General features: G+C 44.8%; 1 protein-coding gene across 1 annotated transcript; it reads left to right on the forward strand.

The window, feature by feature from the left end:
- Positions 1 to 377: 377 nt before the first annotated feature.
- LOC105011275 (beta-2 adrenergic receptor) lies at positions 378 to 3,458 on the forward strand. Its single transcript, XM_010871184.5, has 2 exons — positions 378 to 560; positions 848 to 3,458. The coding sequence occupies exon 2, from the start codon at positions 851 to 853 to the stop codon at positions 2,093 to 2,095; it is 1,245 nt and encodes a 414-aa protein (XP_010869486.2). The 5' UTR covers positions 378 to 560; positions 848 to 850; the 3' UTR covers positions 2,096 to 3,458.
- Positions 3,459 to 23,907: the final 20,449 nt, after the last annotated feature.

Raw genomic sequence — 23,907 nt, forward strand, 5'->3', positions numbered from 1 at the left:
GTCTGTGTCTGTCTGGTCTGTGTGTCAATCTGTGTGCGCGTGCGTGCGTGCGTGTGTGTGTGTTTCTTCAGAAAGTGATTGTTCGTTTTAAGGGTGGAATGCTGGTTAATTTACTTATATAAATCACTCGCTCCCAGAAACATTATTACCATCATACTGTCTCTAGTTGTTGGAGTCACCAGATAAGACATTACAAGTAGTACAGCTAATTCAAATGAAGACTGACAGTGAACCATAACCTTCCTGTGTTTTAAGAAGCATGTTCTTCACTGCTGTGCTCTGCCAGCCTGCTGATTGGCTGCTGCTGAGTGTGATGTCATTCTTGCCTTGTGTATAAGGGCACAGAGTAGATCCGAAACTGCACTCTAACCGCGACAAAGAAAGAGGGAGGGCAGTGATTCAAAACAGAGCAAGTTGGACTGCTCGTGCATAGCACACAATAAAAGAAGAAGTGAAGAATTTCTAATTAATGTGCATAAACCCAATGGGAGCTGTCAGATATTTCCATACGAAGAAGGAATACTTTTAGATTTTATGGGAGGCCCGGAGAACATATCAAGGTTGGTAGATGGCTTAAACTATGAATGCAATTGTGGTCTGTAAAGTGAAAGAATTCATTAAATATTAAGACATAATTATTCATTTTTTTGAGTGCATCCAGCAAGTAATAATTAATTCAGAGTATGTATCAAACTTAACTGAGGCTATTAAGGATTTCTCCAAGCAGTAGTTGGAATGTTCTGTGGTTTAGAAACCTGTGTGTGTCCCTCTTTGTTCTGTGGCTCCCTTTGATGACACATTTCTGTTTCATCTCCTGTGGTTTGTCGATTCACTGGTGGGGGCACAGATCATGGAGAGCGTGAGCGCGCCCGCCGTGTACAACCACACAGAGCTATCTGTCTCGCCTCCCGCCCCCCCGGCCTCTGTCTCGGACTACACCGATGCCGAAACGGTCCTGCTGGGCATCCTCATGGCCCTGCTTGTGTCGGGCATCGTCTTCGGCAACGTACTGGTGATCACGGCCATCGCGCGCTTCCAGCGGCTGCAGACCGTCACCAACCTGTTCATCACCTCCCTGGCCTGCGCCGACCTGGTCATGGGCCTGCTGGTGGTGCCGTTCGGCGCCTGCTACATCCTCCTGGGCGCCTGGAAATTCGGCGGCTTCCTGTGCGAGTTCTGGACAGCGGCGGACGTGCTGTGCGTGACGGCCAGCATCGAGACGCTGTGCGTGATCGCCCTGGACCGCTACCTGGCCATCACGTCGCCGCTGCGCTACCCGTGCCTGCTGACCAAGCGCAAGGCGTGCGTGGTGCTGGCGGCGGTGTGGGGCGTGGCCGCCCTCATCTCCTTCCTGCCCATCCACATGAAGTGGTGGGTGTCCAACGAGATGGAGGCCATCAACTGCCTGAAACGAGCAGACTGCTGCGACTTCAACACCAACACGGCCTACGGAGTGTCCTCCTCTGTCATCTCCTTCTACATCCCCTTGGCGGTCATGGTGTTCGTCTACGGACGCGTCTTCCAGGAGGCCCGGAAGCAGCTGCGGAAGATCCGCGGCAGCGAGGGCCGGTTCCACGCCCAGGCTGTCGACAACGGCCAGGGGCAGGGCGGCGGGGGCGGAGCCGGGGGCGTGGGGGACGGAGGGGGCGGGATTGGCAGGAGGGCCAAGTTCTGTCTGAAGGAGCACAAAGCCCTGAAGACCCTGGGCATCATCATGGGCACGTTTACCCTCTGCTGGCTGCCTTTCTTTGTGCTCAACGTGGTGGTGAACATCTGGAAGGTGGACAACATCAAGATGCTGTTCAGGATATTGAACTGGATAGGATACGCCAACTCTGCCTTCAACCCGTTGATATACTGCCGGAGCCCTGAGTTCAGGTACGCGTTCCAGGAGATTCTGTGCCTGAGGAGGGCTGCGTTCCCCACCAACGGATACACGTACAGAGGACCAGGCAAGCTGGCTACCACAACCAAGGCCACAGTGGACAGCTGTTCCCGTGAGACCCGGAATCTAGAGCTGAGCGTTTGCTCTCTGCCGAGCATCGGCCACACGGACATGGACAGCAATAAGTCTTCTCTGGCCTCTGTTGTCTGAGGCGAAGGTGTTTTACTGAGGGGCCGGCCTTTCTCATTCAGTCTTGGAATGTTTTACTGAATGCACTTGTTGCTCCTGTTTTACAACTAATCTGTTTGACACAGTTAGGCATTGAGGTACTTCCAGGTGACGTAGCATGAGACAACTGAAAGGTCTGTGTATTTTCACTGAAACACAAAGTCGACCGAAATCCTTCGATTTGCCAAATGTGCGGACAAAATAATAGCATTTGGACCCATTACGTCCCCTGTTGACATGCATAGCCCTCCGAAACAATTTTAAATAGCTTTGGCCTGAGATCCAAACCAATAACTAAGCAATATACTACTCTGTAATGTAATCAAATTGGGACAATACTTGATTACTTGTTAGCATATACAGGCATAACGCGTGAATTAGGCATCAAGGGAAATCACTTTCAAAAATTCAGAGAGTTGTATTATTTATGGATCGATACCATAGAAGTATCGAAGCATTTTGTTAAGAACTCCAAATCTTATGCCTGTCTACGGCCCCGCAAACATAAATCATGGTCTTCAACCAGCCAAAACACCTGCTGCTCAGTGTTCACTAGTTACGACAGCTTATAAGGTCTCCCATATCTGTCGACTAGCAACTCTTAGAGCTACAGGGGCTTCATGCATGCATTTTTTTGCTCATCAAAAGAGTAAGATATCTGTATTCTTAACGCTTACAAAATGATTTCTACTCCGATAGGCTGTGTGGATAGGGTCCCTGGTGAGCAGACATGGGATTGGAAATCTACTTCCATCTTTAAATTGGAATGTTACTTGACATTTTTCTTATGTTTGTCCCACTTAATATTGAACGAGGTATTTGGGAAGCCTGTGGTTCGTGGACACGACTGTGTGTGTGTGATTGTGTATCTGTGCGCAGTTTATCACCAGGGTTCAGGTACAAAGTTGGATGGCACATTTTTTTAACCACGCTGTTCTTTCAATCTCCTTACAATGGAGTTTGAAGATCAAATCCTTTTTTTTTTTTATTAAAGTGAACAACGTTGTTGTCTGTAGCAGAACTGACTGCTCATCAACGACTGAGGTCCAGAGAAGGAACTGGGGTATATACTGTATGTTTCTGTGTCCAGCGAACTGTAACACATTCCAGACTTATCTGGGTCTCCCCAAGGGCCAGCCCAGGGCCTCCTGTCTGTCTGTCTGTCCCCCTTTTATTTTACGTGATTCTGAAAACTCCCACTGCCGTGGCCCAGAAATAATCCAACTGTTTGACGAGGGCTGGCAGGTGCATATCTTCACAGGCTATTACAAGCTGCGCACACACACACACACACAGACACACACACACACACACACACACACACACAGACACACACACACACACACACACACAGACACACACACACACACACACACAGACACACACACACACACACAGACACACACACACACACACACACACACAGACACACACACACACACACACACACACAATCCTTTGAGCTTCACTCGTGCTACTTCACCCCCTAACTCCATCTTTACCCTTTTGCCCGTCAATACCGCCATTTCATACCCGAGGGCAATTACCCCCATTTTGCCTCGGGTGGCGTGTGTTCAGACAACCTTTGTTGTGGACCTGACTGGTGTGTGACTCAGTAGCTTCCCGTCGGCGCGGTGTAGGTCAGAGCAGCACTGAGATAAATGTTAAGGCAGGCTACTCTGTACGTCACACTGACACCAATATCAGCACGATATATTTACCCTGTTTGGCTATATTTAGTGGTGGTTCCAGGGCCGCGCCAGGCTTCTCCGCGCTGATCAAATGCCTGGGTGCCGGCGGACGTTGGCTTTGTTGCCATGAGCCGGGCATTGCTCCTGGGTTGTGGAGCGGCCGAGTTTACAGATAAAAAAGATTAACAGAATTACTGAGATTTACACTTGACAAAACAATTCAGGAAAAGAACCACTACAGTGTTTGGTAGCACCAGCTGTGTCGGCACATGTTCTTGTCTGAGAAAGAGCTGTGCTTTTTGAAGTCTGTAAAAAGTATTTATAAATTCTGTACTAGCAGGTCTTCTATGTAATTCACTCATCAGTGACGTTTCCACAATGTTGCCGAATTTGTCTAGGTGTTTTATTCAGAAGAAACCTGACAACATGCTACTCCAGGACGAACGAGGTTATTGGTGTAGTAGACCAAGTGTTGTTACGCTGGCTGCGTCCCAACCACACCAGCCAGTCAAGTAAAAGAAATGTTGCGTCGTGATCTGTGGCTCAATGTTTGGAATTACTTTCTCCTCTTCGCTTAGAGGCCAACTTTAGAGCCTGTCACGGGGAAAACATCTTCGATAGCTGCTGCTTGTGTGTGTCTCTGTGTGTCTCTGTGTGCGTGTCTCTGTGTGTGTGTTTATGTGCTCTGCAAACTTCATGAGTAGGACTGTGCTCAGACGATGGTGTTTTGGAGTTTTGGATTTAATTGTAAAACAAGAGGTACTGTACACAATACCTCACTCACCCACCCCTTTGGTTCTGGACATAAGGACTCGATGTACAGTAATTCAAATTAATAACGGATTATCCCCCACATTAAATGTTATCATGAATGTATGGTGTTAACTTCCAACACATAGTCATGAAGGAAGAAGACACCGTCTTAGATATTTACATATCAAATTATTTCATTCCACTTCAAACATTTGTCATTTGTCAAATGAAATTACATTCGCAGTGTTAACAAAGGCAGTCGCATTATTCGGATTGGAAATAATATTTGCAACCTAAACACTTATTTCTTCCTGTTTCTTGATGTGTCTGCTGTGACATGTTTGATATTCACCGTTCGAGGTTGTTACATCCTTAGACCTGGTTCTAAAGGCTGTAAAGGGTGATCACACTGCCCCCTTCTGGTGGTGTTTGGTAACTGCCACAGGTCATCATGCAGCAATATCACTCACCACTATTTTTAAAATATTTTCCAGTGTGCTGCTCTCAGCCTGTGATAAGGAGACTCTCGCCATTGCCAGTGTCCTTCTTTACGAGTCAGGACATCGTGTCCGGATTCCACGGGCCAAACAAATCCTCGCACATGCTCACAGCTGTCGTGCCATGGCGGGCACTAGGGCTTGCGTGATGAAGGTCTGACTGGGGCAGCTTGTCTGCAGTAGGTCACAAACTGACCAAAAAGAAGCTGTGGAAACAGCTGCATCCATGTTGGGCATGACCCACTGTTCCTTTTCATGCAGGCTGATCTCGTCCTCTGTGGGGAGGAATGGAGTCCCTGAGCTCTGATCAAAGGAACACAGTTTACATTTCCGCTGGCCCCAATGAGTCACAAACTGAAGCCCCCTGGGCAGGTCTCATCACAGGTTCCGTGCTGTTCTGTCGTTTGTTGTGCTCTCTGCTTTTTTTTCCGGACCTCAGGAAGATTAGCTGCTACTTTGGCAGAACCTTATGGGGATCACAATGAACATAAACAAGTGAATGTCGTAGCTGTGCCATGTTGGTGAAACGGTTCTCTTAATAACAACAAAAAGCAAAACAAAAAAAACATACACCGACGTGGAGTACACTTTCAAATGCACTTTTTTTTTTCGTCAGTTCTGCAGGTATAACGTATTTCCACCATTCTGTGTTTACTGTTGATGTTGTCTCTGCATTGTTGCACTTTACTGTAGCCCGTGTTCTGCAGTGGCCAGCCAGTCCCATGGTCTGGGGTGGTCACTACCTCCCAGTAAACACAACGCCTGACGCGGTAACTGGAGAGACCTGTACTGCTGACCAAGGACATTTTGTGCCAACGACAGTGTTTTCCAATGCTGCGTGTCAGTCCTACAGTAACCTAGCACTGGTCACCGTTAGGAGTGATGAGTGTTAGGGGGCCTATTGTTAAAACGTTTCTCTTATTTAAGCTACTGTATCAGCACAATTGTTTTTTTTTTTTACAGTGTTCGATATGTATGTGTACAGTCGGTCTGAAATAATGTGACATAGTGTTTCTATTTAATAAATTGTGTATGGTTCTGAAATGTTTATACATTATTTGAGGTCCAAGCGCATGCATTTGCACACACACACACACACACATCCACACACATCCACACACAGACCTCTTATCAGATCCCGTGGGGCATCAGCTAGTAGCTCCAGTACCAGCAGGACAATGAGAAGAGATTTCCTGCAGGGTGTTTCCCGCCCTGCTCTGCGGTGGACTCCAGTAAACAGACCCGATCCGGCTAATCAGTCTCACCTGTTGACAGATTGCTCCACTCTGATACCCGAGATAAAAGGACCAAGCTCAGTGCTTAAACAGAGCCATGTGAGGCTGAACATTAACCAACAGGAATGTGCCAAGAACCACGACTGGTCACACTGGCAGATCACACGGGCCGAAGCTGTCTCAGTCCGAAGATTTGGCCGTAGTTCAATGCTTTGCGTTTCTCTGTTCATTCAGCCTTTCCTGAGCTGTGAGAATGTTGTCATGGCCTCTGACTCTTCAAAGAGCACGGTTCCATCCACATCACTGTGGGCTAGCAGCAATTGATGGCGTGTGAGGAAAACGTGATCACTACGACATGACAGAAACTACCGGCAGCAGCTGACATGTAGCTAGCAGAGTACGAATTCACTGCTTTTCTAAATGTGACGTTGTTTTTTCCTCAATGTTGGGTTTTACTTTGGATTTTGTATCCAGCTGCTCGCATCAACGTTTTCCGTTAATCCCAAGAAAAATCTGCCATTGTAAAGCCTGGTTCTCTCATTGAGCATGTTAACCCTAATATCTCCCCAGGCGCCTAAACCTCCACAGTTTAGAGGGGCGGAAGGGCATTTTCAGTTGAACCTTGAGTGCAATTGATTAAAATAATGTAGTTCTTAATTTAAAATAAAGCAGAAGCAGCAATGTTATAGTACTTTAACAAACATGTAGTAAATTCTTATCAACAAGTTATACAACACCATGCCACTTTAAATAAACGAGACATCAGACATTATTCATGTAGTTGTACAATGAAGGGTTAACTACATTTAGTTAACCCTTCATTATAGGTTCTTTAAAAACAGGTTTGGTGAGAGCTAATTAGGGTTTTGGCTACTACAAATACTACTAGAACGTGTGTACCAGTGATATCACTGGAGCTGTCTGAAATTTCAAGAATTTTTCTTCAAATTCTCACCCTGAGTTAACCTTCTCCCCAGAGAGCTGCTCTTCACGGAAGGAGGCGGTTTGTGATGATACTGGTTAGTAAAACCTGGTGTCCCCAGCATCACATTACGTCAGGCTCAGAGCAGGTTTAGACTGAAGTGTCAAAATTGACAGTCTCGCCAAGAGGACAGTTTTACACCACATGGAGGCTAAGAGGACATTATGCAGACGGAATCAGATAAAAGCTTTGTGGCCAAATGCCCAATTTCATTTCATTTCACTGGGGACAGAGTGTTCCAGGAGGTAAATAATTCATGTATTGAATCGCCTGTTGAATGCCAATGTTACTCTTACTTTTATTGACAGTGATGCAGTACAGGTTTTTAGCAGAGCAAGCAATTAAAGCTTTGTCTGAGAGTTAATAAGGTTTTTATGTTTTCTGGCTCATCATTACTGCAGCCTAATTCAAAGGTGATTCTTGAGTCCCGCATTCACTTTCAAAGGATGTAATGACAAAAAATAGATACTATGGCTCTCAAAAGTATTCACCCTCTTGGACTTTCCCAGAATGTAGAATCAAGATGCATTCAATCAGGTTGAGGCATGAGTTTTTATCAATGATCAACTCAAAAAAGTCTGTAATGTCAAAGCTAATTGTTCTAAATGAACGAGAAATACTAAACAGAAACATTTTTACAGGATAGATATTCACCCCCTCAGCCAATATTTGTTAAAGGCACCTTTGGCAGCAATTTCAGCAATTTTCAACTCCACATATTCACAATTGGATTGTAATCCAAGCTTTTACTGGGCCATTTCAGGATATTAACCTTTATTGTTTTAAGTTAGTCCTATAAGGGTTTTTCTGTAAGTTTGGGGTAATTTTATTGCTTGAAAATTAATCGTCACCCAAGTCCGAGGACATTAGAAGACTTCAACAGGTTTCCTTTCAAGATTTCTTTGTAAGTCGCTGCACTAATTATGCCCAAACATAGCGCTTAGCAATGAAGCCAAAAAGTTCGATTTTTGTCTCATCACCATATAATTTTGACCCACTTGGTCTCACTCTCCCACATGCCTTCTTGCAAACTCTGGCCAGGATTTTAGAGATTTTACATTTCTGCCACTTTCAAGTCCAATTTTGTGAACCCTGGGGATTATTGCAATATGGACGTCTGTAGTCCATTTAGAGTTGCCATAGGCATCTTTAGATTAGATTAGATTCAACTTTATCGTAATTGAACAAGTACAAGTAGAGTACAAAGAAATGCAGTTAGCATCTAACTAGAAGTGCAAACAGAGGGCATAAAGTATTTACAAGTATTAAGTACAGTGGGGAGAACAAGTATTTGATACACTGCCGATTTTGCAGGTTTTCCCACTTACAAAGCATGTAAAAGTCGGTAATTTTTATCATAGGTACTCCTCAACTGTGAGTGATGGAATCTAAAACAAAAATCCAGAAAAACAAATTGTATGATTTTTAAGTAATTAATTAGCATATTATTGCATGACATAAGTAGTTGATACATCAGAAAGCAGAACTTAATATTTGGTACAGAAACCTTTGTTTGCAATTACAGAGATCATACGTTTCCTGTAGTTCTTGACCAGGTTTGCACACACTGCAGCAGGGATTTTGTCCCACTCCTTTAGGTTTCGGGGCTGTCACTGGACAATACGGACTTTCTGCTCCCTCCAAAGATTTTCTATTGGGTTCAAGTCTGAAGACTGGCAAGGCCACTCCAGGACCTTGAGATGCTTCTTATGGAGCCACTCCTTAGTTGCCCTGGCTGTGTTTTTCGGGTCATTGTCATGCTGGAAGACCCAGCCACGACCCATTTTCAATGCTCTTACTGAGGAAAGGAGGTGGTTGGCCAAGATATCGCATGGTTGTTGGCCAAGACATGGCCCCATCCATCCTCCCCTCAATACAGTGCAGTCATCCTGTCCCCTTTGCAGAAAAGCATCCCCAAAGAATTATGTTTCCACCTCCATGCTTCACGGTTGGGATACTGTTCTTGGGGTTGTACTCATCCTTCTTCTTCCTCCAAACACGGCGAGTGGAGTTTAGACCAAAAAGCTCTATTTTTGTCTCATCAGACCACATAATTGTTCCCAGAATTTCTAAACAAACAGCCAGAGGCAGGGCCTTTACTCATAGAGCTCCACTACTGTGGAATGATCTGCCAATTAAGGTTAGAAATGCAAACTCAGTGCAAACTTTCAAGTGTCTACTAAAAACTCATCTCTACAGCATGATTTATGATTAGGTGTAGCCTGGCCCGGGGGCGTGAAGGTGACCAGAAGGCTTGATACTTGCTGTCTTGCCAGGTGGGCTCTCATCGCCACTGGGATGCCCTCCCTCCAATGCCTTTTGGGGGATAAGTCACTGGCTTGTTGTTGACTCTCTGTTGCACACTTGTGTACTCTGCTGGCAATAATTGGCCATCCTTCAGGGTGGTTGCGGTTGATGGGTGTCCTTTTGGTTGATGCCTGGCAATGTGGGTGGATTGATTTCCTGCCTGTTGGGCTCTGTCCGGGGCCTCCCCCGGGTAGGGCTACAGTGTCACCGGACCCCCCTGTCTCAGTTCCAAGGTCTTACTATTGTGCTGGGGATTGGGTCAGTTCTCCTTCCCCACTAAGTTCTCCTTCTCCACTATAAATCTTTGTTGATATGAGGAATGCATTTTCTGAATTTTCCCAGTCTCCTCCCGTTTTAAACTTTAGGAGGACATGAGGTCCTGGTCTGGGGGGCCTGTTGCTGTCCCTGTCCTTGTCCATCTGGTCATACTTCTGACCTAGTCTAAATTTAAATAGACTCTGGATTTTGCCCACATGCATTTATTAATTATTCCAATTGGACTCTTAATATCTCGGCCAGCACAGCCAGAAGAGGTCTGGTCACCCCTATGAGCTTGGGTCCTCTCTAGGTTTCTTCCTAAAATGTGGCCTTCTTAGCGAGTTTTTCCTAGCCACTTTTCCTTGGGGTTTAAGGCATGGTGTTTCTGTAAAAACACTTTGTGACAACTGCTGTTGTAAAAAGGGCTTTATAAATACATTTCATTGATTTGATTGATTGATGACCTTCTCCCATTCTTCCTCTGGATCATCCAGATGGTCATTGGCAAACATCAGACGGGCCTGGACATGCGCTGGCTTGAGCAGGGGGACCTTGCGTGCGCTGCAGATTTTTAATCCATGACGGCGTAGTGTGTACCTAATGGTTTTCTTTGAGACTGTGGTCCCAGCTCTCTTCAGGTCATTGACCAGGTCCTGCCCTGTAGTTCTGGGCTGATCCCTCACCTTCCTCATGATCATTGATGCCCAACGAGGTGAGATCTTGCATGGAGCCCCAGACCGAGGGATATTGACCGTCATCTTGAACTTCTCCCATTTTCTAATAATTGCGCCAACAGTTGTTCCCTTCACACAAAGCTGCTTGCCTATTGTCCTGTAGCCCATCCCAGCCTTGTGCTGGTCTACCATTTTATCCCTGATGTCCTTACACAGCTCTCTAGTCTTGGCCATTGTGGAGAGGTTGGAGTCTGTTTGATTGAGTGTGTGGACAGGTGTCTTTTATACAGGTAATGAGTTCAAACAGGTGCAGTTAATACAGGTAATGAGTGGAGAACAGGAGGGCTTCTTAAAGAAAAACTAACAGGTCTGTGAGAGCTGGAATTCTTACTGGTTGGTAGGTGATCAAATACTTATGTCATGCACCAAAATGCAAATTAATTGTTTAAAAATCATACAATGTGATTTTCTGGATTTTTGTTTTAGATTCCGTCTCTCACAGTTGAACTGTACTATGATAAAAATGACAGACCTCTACATGCTTTGTAAGTAGGAAAACCTGCAAAATCGACAGTGTATCAAATACTTGTTCTCCCCACTGTATAGGTATATCACCAGTGGAATGTGTAGATGAGCAATACTAAATGTGCAATAAGCCAAATAGAGGAAGGCAGACATTTTATTAGGTATTAGGTATAGCATATGTTACAACTGGGATAATAGTTGTTTGGGTACAAATGGCAATTTCAAAATGGCATTCAAGATGTGCAAACGAGGCAAATGGTGCAGAGATAGCAGCAATGAGTTCCTGAAGTAGACATGCATGTGTATCACCTACAAATGCAGGCACAATGGCAATTCTAAACGTGCAAAGAGGCCAATTGAATGTACAAGGTGTATGTATAACTGAAATGAAGGGATAGCAGCGGTGAAGTTACTGAGGTAGACACGTACATCTTGGTGGCATCCCTGATGTTCCATTTAACGTCACAATTTAGTTTTTGTATGGAAGGGCACTAACTGTGGGATGTCACAGGGACCAGTCGCACACAGGTGGATTGAATTTCTCACTTTGGTGTTGATCAGTGGCAAAAACAGCAAAAAGTCCAAGGGGTTGAATACTTTTGAGAGCCAGCATATCAGGTCGGTTTGAAATGGGATGATAGATGAACATGTTTTTTTTAAATGTTTTTTTATTGATTAATAGATTAACATGATGCAAATACAGTAGATTAAGTGTGAAGACATCTTAAAGATGTTCAAAGCATTTGGACGACTGAAGATTCAGCCATCCAACCTTTCCTCCAGGTGACGTTGGTATTTCTGCTACGTTCAAATGCCCCACCATGACGAGCTTAAAGGGTACTAGTAAACTGTGAGTAGGAGATGGGCCCCTAAACTCTGCGTCTGTAGTCATTCTGGTAAGTCTCACCAACACGCCGGGGCAGGAGAAGTTTGACAAGCCGTCTCAAAGATATTTCATGAAAGCAGTCTGTTTCTTGGAGGCTTAACCATGACTAGACCCGGCTGTGTAACTTCACAACACTCTAGTGCTAGCCTCCTTTAGATAAGGCTACTCCTGTAGATTATGTGTTCCAGAGATTCAAAGAGGTTTTGTTTAAGCCTTTGAATAAACAATATCGTCTTTCTTTTGGCATCACTTGCTCTTGGCGTTTGTGTTTAATTGTGTTCTCTGGTCTCTCTCTTCCCAGTCGAATGCAGGGGAGGGACGAGGAGGAATGAAAAGGAATATGATTGGCTAGATCCATTATCAAGTGTACATTCAAGTCTCCTTCAGTAGCCTTTGTTTCCAAGTAAGGGCCCATCTCTTAATGCTGTGATGAGTACATACAGAATCTTGTTTCATTTACACTTCTCATCTTCATTAAGAATGAGCCAGTTAACCTTGCTATCCCTTTTGGAGAGTCATGCAGACATGGGAACCTGCAGAGGCATCTATGATGTGAGGAGAGAGGGTCTGGAGGCGATCCCTATTTCCTTGCATGTGTTTTGGTATACACAAATACTTTACTCAATGACCAGATTATGTACCTCCAGGGGAATCGCATGATGCACCTTTTTTATGTAATCAAATTTTAAAATGTTACTGGAAAAGCTCTGATTTCAGAATTCAATTTTTCTCCTTTTGCTTACAGAAAAGCTTTTATGCAAATCTATGAAATTCTAAATATTTTGGTGCTCTGAGTGTGGCAGCGAAAGCAACTAGACTAGCAGGCATGATTCTGCATCTCACACAGTGGAAACAATGACTCTTCTGGACCACTCTTGTCATAACTTTTGGAAAGCATTCAGAACCCTTCACTTTTTTACATTTTGCTATGTTACAGCTGTATTCTACAATGTATAAGATTGTATTCTATGTACTAAACTACAAATATGGAAGGAATAAAAATAAGGCTACATGAGCTAGGTGAACTCCCCCTTAAATAAGTACAACATGATATTTTGACTGCCTGGCTTGTTTTTCCTTGCCAGATCTCAAATCACACAGGAAAATCATAGATATCACAGTACTGGAGCAGCAGCATGATTCCCCCATGCCATGTGGCATGGCGACGGGGAGTGTCAGTGCTGATTAGGACGTTAACCGGGGGAACAGCGACATCACATTAAAAAGAGAAGTCCTCGTTTGTCATGTGTGGAATGGAGCTAGAGAAACAACATCACAGTGTGTGCTGTGCTGCGACAAATCAGCATCTGTGTCCCTGGCTGAACATCTTGTTTTCCTCCTTGGATTCAGTCCTTTTTGTTTTCCCTTCAGGGGAGTCCAGTGAGAGCGTTTCCAACGAATGCGATACGTGTCCTTGTGAGATTGTGCGAATAAGGTTGCTAATTTAAAAAATAATTTGTTAATAATTTGAAGGGGAGCTCAGGGATCTGTTGTTTCACACGAACTACACCCACGTAGGACTTGAACCATGTTTATTTTTCATTTCCTAATTGTCCTACCGAGGCATCCTGGGAGTGAGGTCGCAGGCAGGGCATGAGCTGCTACTTCAAAATAACTATTCTCTACAATATTATACAACTACTCAGAGACAATCATCATGTTGTAACAAAAATGCTACTAAATATGTTTTCTAAATATGGTTGGCATGATTGGAGAATCTTTCCCGACGCTTTATCAGGGCATCAGCTGTTCTAGTGGTCATAGCATCTGTTTAGAGACCACAGGTTGCTAGAAAAATGTCAAATATGTTTGGTCCCTGAGCAGGAGTTAGCCTAACCCTAACTGCTTCAAATATGACATTTTGGAGACGCGGGGCTAGAAGCAGAAGATACATTTCTATTGGACAACGTGTTCAATGGACGACAACGGTGAGGTTAACTGATGTGCACCATAGCATCGGTGCAGTCTTTCAGTCTTTGTAAGTCTTCATTAAAGGGCGCAAGTATTTGGACGTAAGTGTATATCTGATAACAGCTTCTGAACAATGGGATCCAATCCGTGACAGTAGGCCTATACATGATGGATAACGGAGCGAATGTCCGAACACCCGTTTCTTCATCAGGGCTTTGGCCTCAAGTGATTTTCACAGGTGTAGCCGTCGACTTCGTGTAGCCATTGTCCACCTAGTAGCATTTCAATCGATGCTGTTTCTCACTGTAATCCCGGGTTAACTGGTCAGACGCTCAACTAAGTTAATGTTATGAGAGTTGAAATCGTAACTGTAACAAAGGGCTCCAAGTCCTTCTCGCTTAAAAATGTATCAGTTTAGAGACCAAATCACTATTCTTCTGAAATTACCTGTGAACAGGATTTGTTCATGGCGGGGGCGTACCCAGATTTATTTTCGGATAGGCCTAGAAAAGCATTGTTTGTACTTGTTAATTTAATATATTTTGTGAAGTGCATCGTATATTATCTCGCAGTACAATCGTTTCATACTAGTACACAGTAGGCCTACTTGCACCAACCTCGTTACAAATAATTAACCATCGCAACATATTAACAGTAACTTGGCACTTGGCCAACAAAATAAAACAAATCTTCAGACACATTAATCTTAACGAACCTACAATTTAAACAACGGCGGGCAATAGTAGCCTACTGTCAAATGGTACCTTAGTAGACATGTCAAAGGGCAGACAAATCTGTTGGTGTACATACTGCAGGTTCACCCCAGCTCGCAACATCAAGAACGAGACGACGTGCCGTAGGTGAGCATGCCTGGCTCAATGTGGCATTGGCAGTTGTGATGGAGATTGCAGTTGCGCCTGCTACGAAATTTTACCACATGACGTTGAGGTAAACCACTGTATGCATTTTTTTGGCCCCCTGGGGCCAGTTACCCCATGGGGGGGCCAGATACCCCTGTATAAAAAACTGTTTTCTAAAAACAGCATTTCATCAAATATCAAAAAAAATTATATGAATTGCATACATTTGGTTCCCTAAGAGTTAATTCGCCTAAGCTTTAATCATCATCCAAACACCATTTCTTCCTCAACATTAAAATTTTTGTGTCCGCAAGTAGACGTTGTTCCTGGGGGGGCCATATTACCCCATCTTGCCCTAAGTGCTTGGTGGTTGACTGCTGTTGGTGTGTTGGTGTGTTGGTGTGTTCGTGGTGGGACATTGTAGGAAGCTAAGCTGGCTTAAATGTATGTCTCTGTAGTGAAGCTCTCTATCTGTTCTAAAGTCAGAGTGACGTGGCTCATCTTGGGTGGAGTTTGTACCACGTTAGTCTGCTTGGGTGGAGTTTGTTCTAACTTAAATCTTCTTGGTTGGAGTTTGTACAAACTTTATACTAACCGAAAGAAGCACAAGCAATATACTGTGAATGCTTGAATTATTTGGTCACAATTTAAAAACTTTACAGACCTTTTTCCAACTGCTCTTCATAGTCTTTATTAGCTGATATTTAACATCAAACAGAATCGTTTTTGTGAGAGGCCCAGAAATTGTAAGCGGTAGCACTTAACTACAAATGTGTCATAACATGTTCTGAAACAGTCGTAACCATGTCATAACATGTCATAACCGCCGGAATGTGTCCTAACATGTCATAATATTGTCATAACACTGTCATTATAACACGCATGCTTACGCCTGTCATGACATATATTGCATTACTTTATGCCTGCTTATTATAAGAGTTTCTTTAAAACCACCACACAGACAAATATTTCCATGACATCATACATGTATTTGTAAGAAGTTCAGTGTCCTCAGAAAGTATTCAGACCCCTTCTCTTTATCCACATTTTGTTGTGTTATAGATTTCATTTATAGTTGATTAAGTACATATCGGTTTGCTATTTATCTATATTGCCCCATAATAACAAAGAGAAAACACGTTTCTAGACATTTGGGCCAATGTATTGCAAATGAAAAACCTAAATATCTCAGGATTAGTTGTTTATTATTAATAAATTCCTGGACATTTCTGAAGGTTTTTGCTTGGTCACTATGGGGAATATTGTGTACATAGTGAAGGTGTCTGAATGCTCGGTGTTTATATAATTTAACGTTTGTTGGGCTTAGCAAAAAAAGAACGATCACTGGAAGTGCACACGTGGATGGCAGGATGGTACCCAGCCCAAATGATCTGGTGCTGCTGACGTGATGAATGCAGTGTGACATCATAATCATATAAACCATGTTGAATTACTCTGTACCTGTATGTCCGACTGGCCCCATTCCGGTACTCCTCCCAGTCATCAACCACTGCATTGTTTAATGTCAGAGAATATTACTGTGTACATGTAGATGCGTTGTCAGGCGTCAGACAATCGGCCAACAGATCATTGAGTCAGATAATGTCTGACATCCACGCGTGTGCATACTGGCAATAGCAGAAACACAGACACTTCCAGGAAATGAAGCTAGGCCTGGGGTAGCGTATTCACTCGCCGTGGGTGGTTGCTTTTGTGAGTTTCAACACTTATTTATGTCAGCAGTGCAATAATATGCACGATGTGTCCCAACAAGTCTAAATGCATGAAAAAGCCACAGTTTTGCGGGTGAAACAGGCGTCTGTGATGTGCACAAATGCACAAGTGCACTCTGCTGCTGGAGGTGTATGGGACAGGAACAGATGTACAGAGATATTTAAATGTGCCCTTTCATGCAATGTGTCCACAGTATTAAGACAATGTTATGAGCTAGTAACAGAATATATTATGACATCTTCAAATAAAGTGTTGCCCAGAAAGCAAATATACATTTGATGAGTAAGCAAATATTAGATTGATGACAAGCTAATGACTCAGTACTCAGTTGGGGGACATTATTAAAGCCTGCAGTATATTTTTATTTTCATTGAGGAACATACAGGAAAGACATTCTGCTCTGTCTTTGTCGTTAGAAATAAGTCTTCCAAGTGACAAACAAAACGTATACAAGGTACGTTATTCAGAAGACTGAGACATGCTTTCCTATAACTTTTATCTGGGCTTTATATTGTGCTGTGAACGATGTAGCCTTTAAAGGTCATGAACCCAAACAGTCTGTATCCAGCGCTGCCAGCTGAGGCCTGAAACTCTGCTCTGCCCCGCTCCTCCTTATCGTTTGATCTTTCTCTGGTATATTTACTAACCAATGTGATTCAGGCTCTTACTGTTTGCATTTTTAGGTCAGGCATCTGCACAAGGACTTTATGACAACTGGTGAAGTATAAAGTATTTTCAAAAGCTTTATGAAAGACATTTGATTGATCGATTTACTTTGATTCTGACTAATTCCCCTTAGTCTAGTGGTTAGAGTCCTGGGGTTGCTGGTTTGAATATCCAATGTGAAATATCTATTTGTGTGCCCTTGACTGAGGTAATTGTGAGGCACACAATTGCATCTGTAAATCTCTTTATATAAGAGAGACTGCTCAATTAATACAATTATTTGATCAGTTTGGAACTCCTTTGGCTGGATGGAAGATTAATTATAAAAATGCATTTAATATTACAGAAACAATATTGATTTAATGAATGTGTTAAATGAACAGAGTCATTCATGACACTAATATGCAGTGTAACTGGCTCTGGATCTGTTTTCCAGGCCATTCTTCTTGTTCCTGGGCCCTGTGGCAGCGTTTAGATGTGGTTTCCTTATTAATGGCGCCAACGTATTTCCTTAAGAAATGTGCACATGCACAGCCCACTGACAGATGTTCCTGCCTCCTGGTCGGGCTCTAAATCCATATGTGTGAAAATAGAGTGGACCAAGCCCCCCCCCCCATCCCCCAACACCGGCACAACGACCTTCTCCCACCACCCCAGCCACTCCCTGGCTGTAATCCACTCATCAGCTCAATGGGGCGCCCACATGGTAACCACTGGTTACAGTGATACAGTCCAGCCGGGTGCATTCCTCAGGTATTCACTTCATAATGAAAGACTCAGACACAGTGGCCCTTAGGAAATTCAATCAATACGACTGATGATGAGGATCCACCACGGAGAAATAAAACAGACCACATGAGTGAGCGAGTGCCCACACTGGTGTTGATTTACAGTTTGTTTTGCTTGCGTTTTATACCCAGCGGTTTTGCTATTCAATACCTCAGGCCGCTGTTGCTCTACTTCCATTTGTCAGGAGGAAAGGCACAGTGCATCTGTTTCTGTGAAGTACTGCATGGTTTGCTGACCTTGATAGTAGGCTTTTTACTTAAGAAATGACAAAACAAAGGTGATCTGAGGGTGTCTGAAAAGATCCACAAGGCACAGCGCAGAGCTCATTTCAGAGTAGAACACAATGTTCTGACACTAACTTGCCTCTAGTTAAGGGATCCTTGTAGAAGCAGCACATCAGTCCTTGTCACACAGACTCACCTGAAAACTCAGACAACACACATCTAGTAGCCTCCTCTGCCCTAGGTCAGACGTCAACGTCTGTTGATTGGCGATTATCTGTCAGTGCAGATCATCAAGAGTAACCTATGAACTTTACCTTTAAATGTTTGTGATGGTTAGGTGAGCCGGTATGGTATGATTTCGAAATGTAGCCAGAACTTCGGTGTTCGCAACACTACTCTTATGATAAGTGCCGTGGGATCTGTCCCACCCAAAAGATGTTGCGCTACGCATGGCAATTTCCCCCTTCGTTGCACTGGGATTTGCCCTGGAATTTGATAGACCCATCCAGCTTCCCAGCAGGACCATTTTGTTTATTGTTCTCATGGTGGTCTTATACTCCTGTCTCTGGAGTAACCCATCTCCTATATAAGTCAGAGAGTAAAGTCATCTGACACCGTGAGCCACTCCCAGAGTGCAAAGAGCCTTGGCGTGACCCTGGACATCACTCTGTCGTTCTGCACAAACATTAAGGTGGTGACTCACTCCTGCAGGTCCATGCTCCTCATCTCCTAAAGGGAGATCCGTAGGCACAAACTCTCCCTCTGTGTTGTCTACCACAGGCAGCACTAGTGAACATCAACAAATTGGCCACTTAAACAGTGTGTGTGTGTGTGTGTGTGTGTGTGTGTGTGTGTGTGTGTGTGTGTGTGTGTGTGTGTGTGTGTGTAATTTTAAAAAGCTAGGCGAAGCAACCTATCTTCACATAGCTTGTTGAGGTTAAGGTTCACGCTCACCTCGATGACATCACTGCTGAAGAACCGAAGCTGTGTATGGTGGCTATAAGAAACAATTCACTAGTGCCAGTTTGAACTCATCCAATTACGCCGGCTGTTTCATCAGTGTAGAGTTTTAAAACATGGATGCTACAGCGACAGATTACTGAATGTTCTTTTTGGAACATTCAGTGTTTTGGAGTCGTTTTCTGCTTGAAATGCAGCTTTGCGATAGCAGTACGAAACATTTCCATTCATGAATTTGGACAATGCTAATAACGCAAATCACAGACTGGGACAGAGCTGAATAATGAATAGTTTGAAAAAATGACTCCTAATCTCAGCTTGTTACCTGTAGACACCTGTCCACAGAAGCAATCAATCAGATTCCAAACTCTCCACCATGGCCAAGACCAAAGAGCTGTCCAAGGATGTCAGGGACAAGATTGTAGACCTACACAAGGCTGGAATGGGCTACAAGACCATCGCCAAGCAGCTTGATGAGAAGGTGACAACAGTTGGTGTGATTATTTGCAAATGGAAGAAACACAAAAAAACTGTCAATCTCTCTCGGTCTGGGGCTCCATACAAGATCTCACCTCGTGGAGTTACAATGATCATGAGAACTGTGAGGAATCAGCCCAGAACTACACGAGAGGATCTTGTCAATGATCTCAACTGGGACCGTAGTCACCAAGAAAACAATTGGTAACACAACATGCCGTGAAGGACTGAAATCCTGCAGCGCCCGCAATGTCCCCCTGCTCAAGAAAGCACATGTACAGGCCATCTGAGGTTTGCCAATGAACATCTGAATGATTCAGTGGAGAACTGGGTGAAACTGTTGTGGTCAGATGAGACCAAAATCGAGCTCTTTGGCATCAACTCAACTCGCCATGTTTGGAGGAGGAGGAGGAATGTTGCCTATGACCCCAAGAACACCATCCCCACCGCCAAACATGGATGTGGAAACATTATTCTTTGGGGTTTTTTTCTGGTAAGGGGACAGGAAAACTTCACCACATCAAAGGGACGATGGACGGGGCCATGTACCGTAAAATCTTGGGTGAGAACCTCCTTCCCTCAACCAGGGCATTGAGGCAACATACGGCCAAGGCAACAAAGGAGTGGCTCATGAAGAAGCACATTAAGGTCCTGGAGTGGCCTAGCCAGTCTCCAGACCTTAATCCCATAGAAAATCTGTGAAGGGAGCTGAAGGTTCGAGTTGGCAAACATCAGCCTAGAAACCTTAATGACTTGGAGAAGATCTGGAAATTGGAGTGGGACAAAATCCCTCCTGAGATGTGTGCAAACCTGGTGGCCAACTATAAGAAACGTCTGACCTCTGTGATTGCCAACAAGGGTTTTGCCACCAAGTGCTAAGTCATGTTTTGCAGAGGGGTCGAATTCTTAATTCACTCATTAAAATGCAAATCAATTTATAACATTTTTGACCTGTGTTTTTCTGGATTTTTTTGTTGTTCTTCTGTCACTCACTGTTCAAATAAAACTACAACTCAAATTATAGACTGATTATTTCTTTGTCAGGGGGCAAACATACAAAATCAGCAGGGGATCAAATACTTTTTTCCCTCACTGTGTATGTCCTATTGACAAGGGGAGTCTGTATGAGCATACAGTATGCAACTGTATGCTCATAGAAGTTTTCACTTCTTAACAAAATTCCCCGTTTACTTATTTTAGACTTCATTCTTCATCGTAAACTGAATCCAACAAGTGTTCTCTTTCATAGAAGCTCATACATTGACTAGAACAGAAGTCATTAATAAAATAATATTATACACATAGCTTAGTGTCCGTCCTCAGTCATGGTCAGCTTAGCTTTGAAAATGTATTAACCGGAAAACATGTTAGATTGTCTTCATGAAAAGATACGGTGTGACTTGTGAAGCTGATCTGACTGTGCCTTGGTGGCGCCAAGAGTGACAGGCTGCATGCTAATTATCTGTCTCCCAAGTCACATTGCCACAATGTTATTTAATTAAATCTATTGGATTGGTGTCAAGCATTGGCCAAAGTGAGAATCTACGTTCCTACTCTCACCTATGGTCATGAGCTTTGGGTCATGACCAAAAGGACAAGATCCCGGATACAGGCGGCCGAAATGAGCTTTCTCCGCAGGGTGGCTGGGCGATCCCTTAGAGATAGGGTGAGAAGCTCGGTCACCTTGCTCCTCCACATCGAGAGAGGTCAGCTGAGGTGGCTTGGGCATCTGTTTCGGATGCCTCCGGAACGCCTTCCTGGGAAGGTGTTCCAGTCCCGTCCCACCGGGAGGAGACCCCGGGGAAGACCTAGGACACGCTGGAGGGACTATGTCTCCCGGCTGGCCTGGGAACGCCTCGGTGTCCCCCCGGAAGAGCTGGAGGAAGTGTCTGGGGAGAGGGAAGTCTGGGCATCCCTGCTTGGACTGCTGCCCCCGCGACCCGGCCCCGGATGAAGCGGAAGAAGATGGATAGATGGAGTTCTCCCTGAATGGTGGGTAGTGTTGATTATGCTCACTTTCAGGAAGGGTTGATGAATTTGCATGCATTCTAGGGCACATCAGTCAAATCTTTCATCCTGACTAACACTGCCCCCCAGTGGATGAATGGGAGCACTACTTTTGATTGTCTACTTTCAATTGTATTACACCATGATTAACCATCAGTGCAAGCTGACAGTGATTAATCTATGAAATTATAAAAAGTGAATTACTATGACAGTCTTTTCCGTTTTGTTATTATGACATAGCGTTTCTCAAACCTTGGTCCATGGACCACCGCAGGTCCATGTAGTGTTGCCTGTCGGAATGTGGCACATCCCTCATGAAATAATCCCATTGATTCAACTGACGTTTTATTCATAGAACCGGAGTTATGCACGTAATTCCCAATGTCCATTATTCAGCAGTTGGCACATGCAGAGTGTTTTCAGACTGAAGGTTTTAAATGGTTTTTCATACCCAGTATTATTAAATTAAAGGTGTGACTCTCAGGAAAAAAGTTTATGTAATACTAATGTAACTGTAATCTGACTGAAACGTGTCTTCAACGCATCTGTGATGGTCTATAGGTTTGTAAGGCATGTGAACCGTGACTGAGGCAAAATCGCAATTCAAAGCAGTTTTTACACCGTGATTTCCTGATGCATCGCATCGCATCATCTTCCGCTTATCCGGGGCCGGGTCGCGGGGGCAGCAGTCTAAGCAGGGATGCCCAGACTTCCCTCTACCCAGACACTTCCTCCAGCTCTTCCGGGGGGACACCGAGGCGTTCCCAGGCCAGCCGGGAGACATAGTCCCTCCAGCGTGTCCTAGGTCTTCCCCGGGGTCTCCTCCCGGTGGGACGGGACCGGAACACCTTCCCAGGAAGGCGTTCCGGAGGCATCCGAAACAGATGCCCAAGCCACCTCAGCTGACCCCTCTCGATGTGGAGGAGCAGCGGCTCTACTCTGAGCTCCTCCCGGGTGACCGAGCTTCTCACCCTATCTCTAAGGGATCGCCCAGCCACCCTGCGGAGAAAGCTCATTTCGGCCGCCTGTATCCGGGATCTTGTCCTTTCGGTCATGACCCAAAGCTCATGACCATAGGTGAGAGTAGGAACGTAGATTGACCGGTAAATCGAGAGCTTCGCCTTGCGGCTCAGCTCTTTCTTCACCACGACAGACTGATACATCGACCGCATTACTGCAGAAGCTGCACCGATCCGTCTGTCAATCTCCCGTTCCATCCTTCCCTCACTCGTGAACAGGACCCCTAGATACTTAAACTCCTCCACTTGAGGCAGGCACTCTCCACCAACCTGAAGTGGGCAAGCCACCCTTTTCCGACTGAGGACCATGGCCTCGGATTTGGAGGTACTGATTTTCATCCCCACCGCTTCACACTCGGCTGCAGAGAGGATTTCCTGATGATCTTCCTTAAATGTTAATGAACTACCCAATACATGTTTTATGCATTTCAGTTGCAGCAAACCATAGATCTAAATCATTAATATTTCAATTTGGCTTGTCTACTTTAAAAAAAAAAGGTGGAGAGTGCCTGCCTCAAGTGGAGGAGTTTAAGTATCTAGGGGTCCTGTTCACGAGTGAGGGAAGGATGGAACGGGAGATTGACAGACGGATCGGTGCAGCTTCTGCAGTAATGCGGTCGATGTATCGGTCTGTCGTGGTGAAGAAAGAGCTGAGCCGCAAGGCGAAGCTCTCGATTTACCGGTCAATCTACGTTCCTACTCTCACCTATGGTCATGAGCTTTGGGTCATGACCGAAAGGACAAGATCCCGGATACAGGCGGCCGAAATGAGCTTTCTCCGCAGGGTGGCTGGGCGATCCCTTAGAGATAGGGTGAGAAGCTCGGTCACCCGGGAGGAGCTCAGAGTAGAGCCGCTGCTCCTCCACATCGAGAGGGGTCAGCTGAGGTGGCTTGGGCATCTGTTTCGGATGCCTCCGGAACGCCTTCCTGGGAAGGTGTTCCGGTCCCGTCCCACCGGGAAGAGACCCCGGGGAAGACCTAGGACACGCTGGAGGGACTATGTCTCCCGGCTGGCCTGGGAACGCCTCGGTGTCCCCCCGGAAGAGCTGGAGGAAGTGTCTGGGGAGAGGGAAGTCTGGGCATCCCTGCTTAGACTGCTGCCCCCGCGACCCGGCCCCGGATAAGCGGAAGATGATGCCATGCCATGCCATGCCATGCCATACTTTAAAAAAGAAAACGTGTTAATAAGGTGTGTCTATTATAAATCCTAGATTCTGACACAACGAGGGAGTTTTCCTAGCCACTGTCCATCATCTTGTTGCTTTGTCTTTAGGGTTTTAGGTTGGCTTCATCATGTATAAGCAATTGGTGAAAACTGCTGATATAAAAAGTGCATTTG

The sequence above is a fragment of the Esox lucius genome, chromosome 7 (assembly GCF_011004845.1).
Source record: "Esox lucius isolate fEsoLuc1 chromosome 7, fEsoLuc1.pri, whole genome shotgun sequence".
Taxonomy (NCBI): Eukaryota; Metazoa; Chordata; class Actinopteri; order Esociformes; family Esocidae; genus Esox; species Esox lucius.

Coding starts and splice junctions, on each gene's coding strand:
- LOC105011275 (XM_010871184.5), top strand. CDS start 851: ATGGAGAGCGTGAGCGCGCCCGCCGTGTACAACCACACAGAGCTATCT.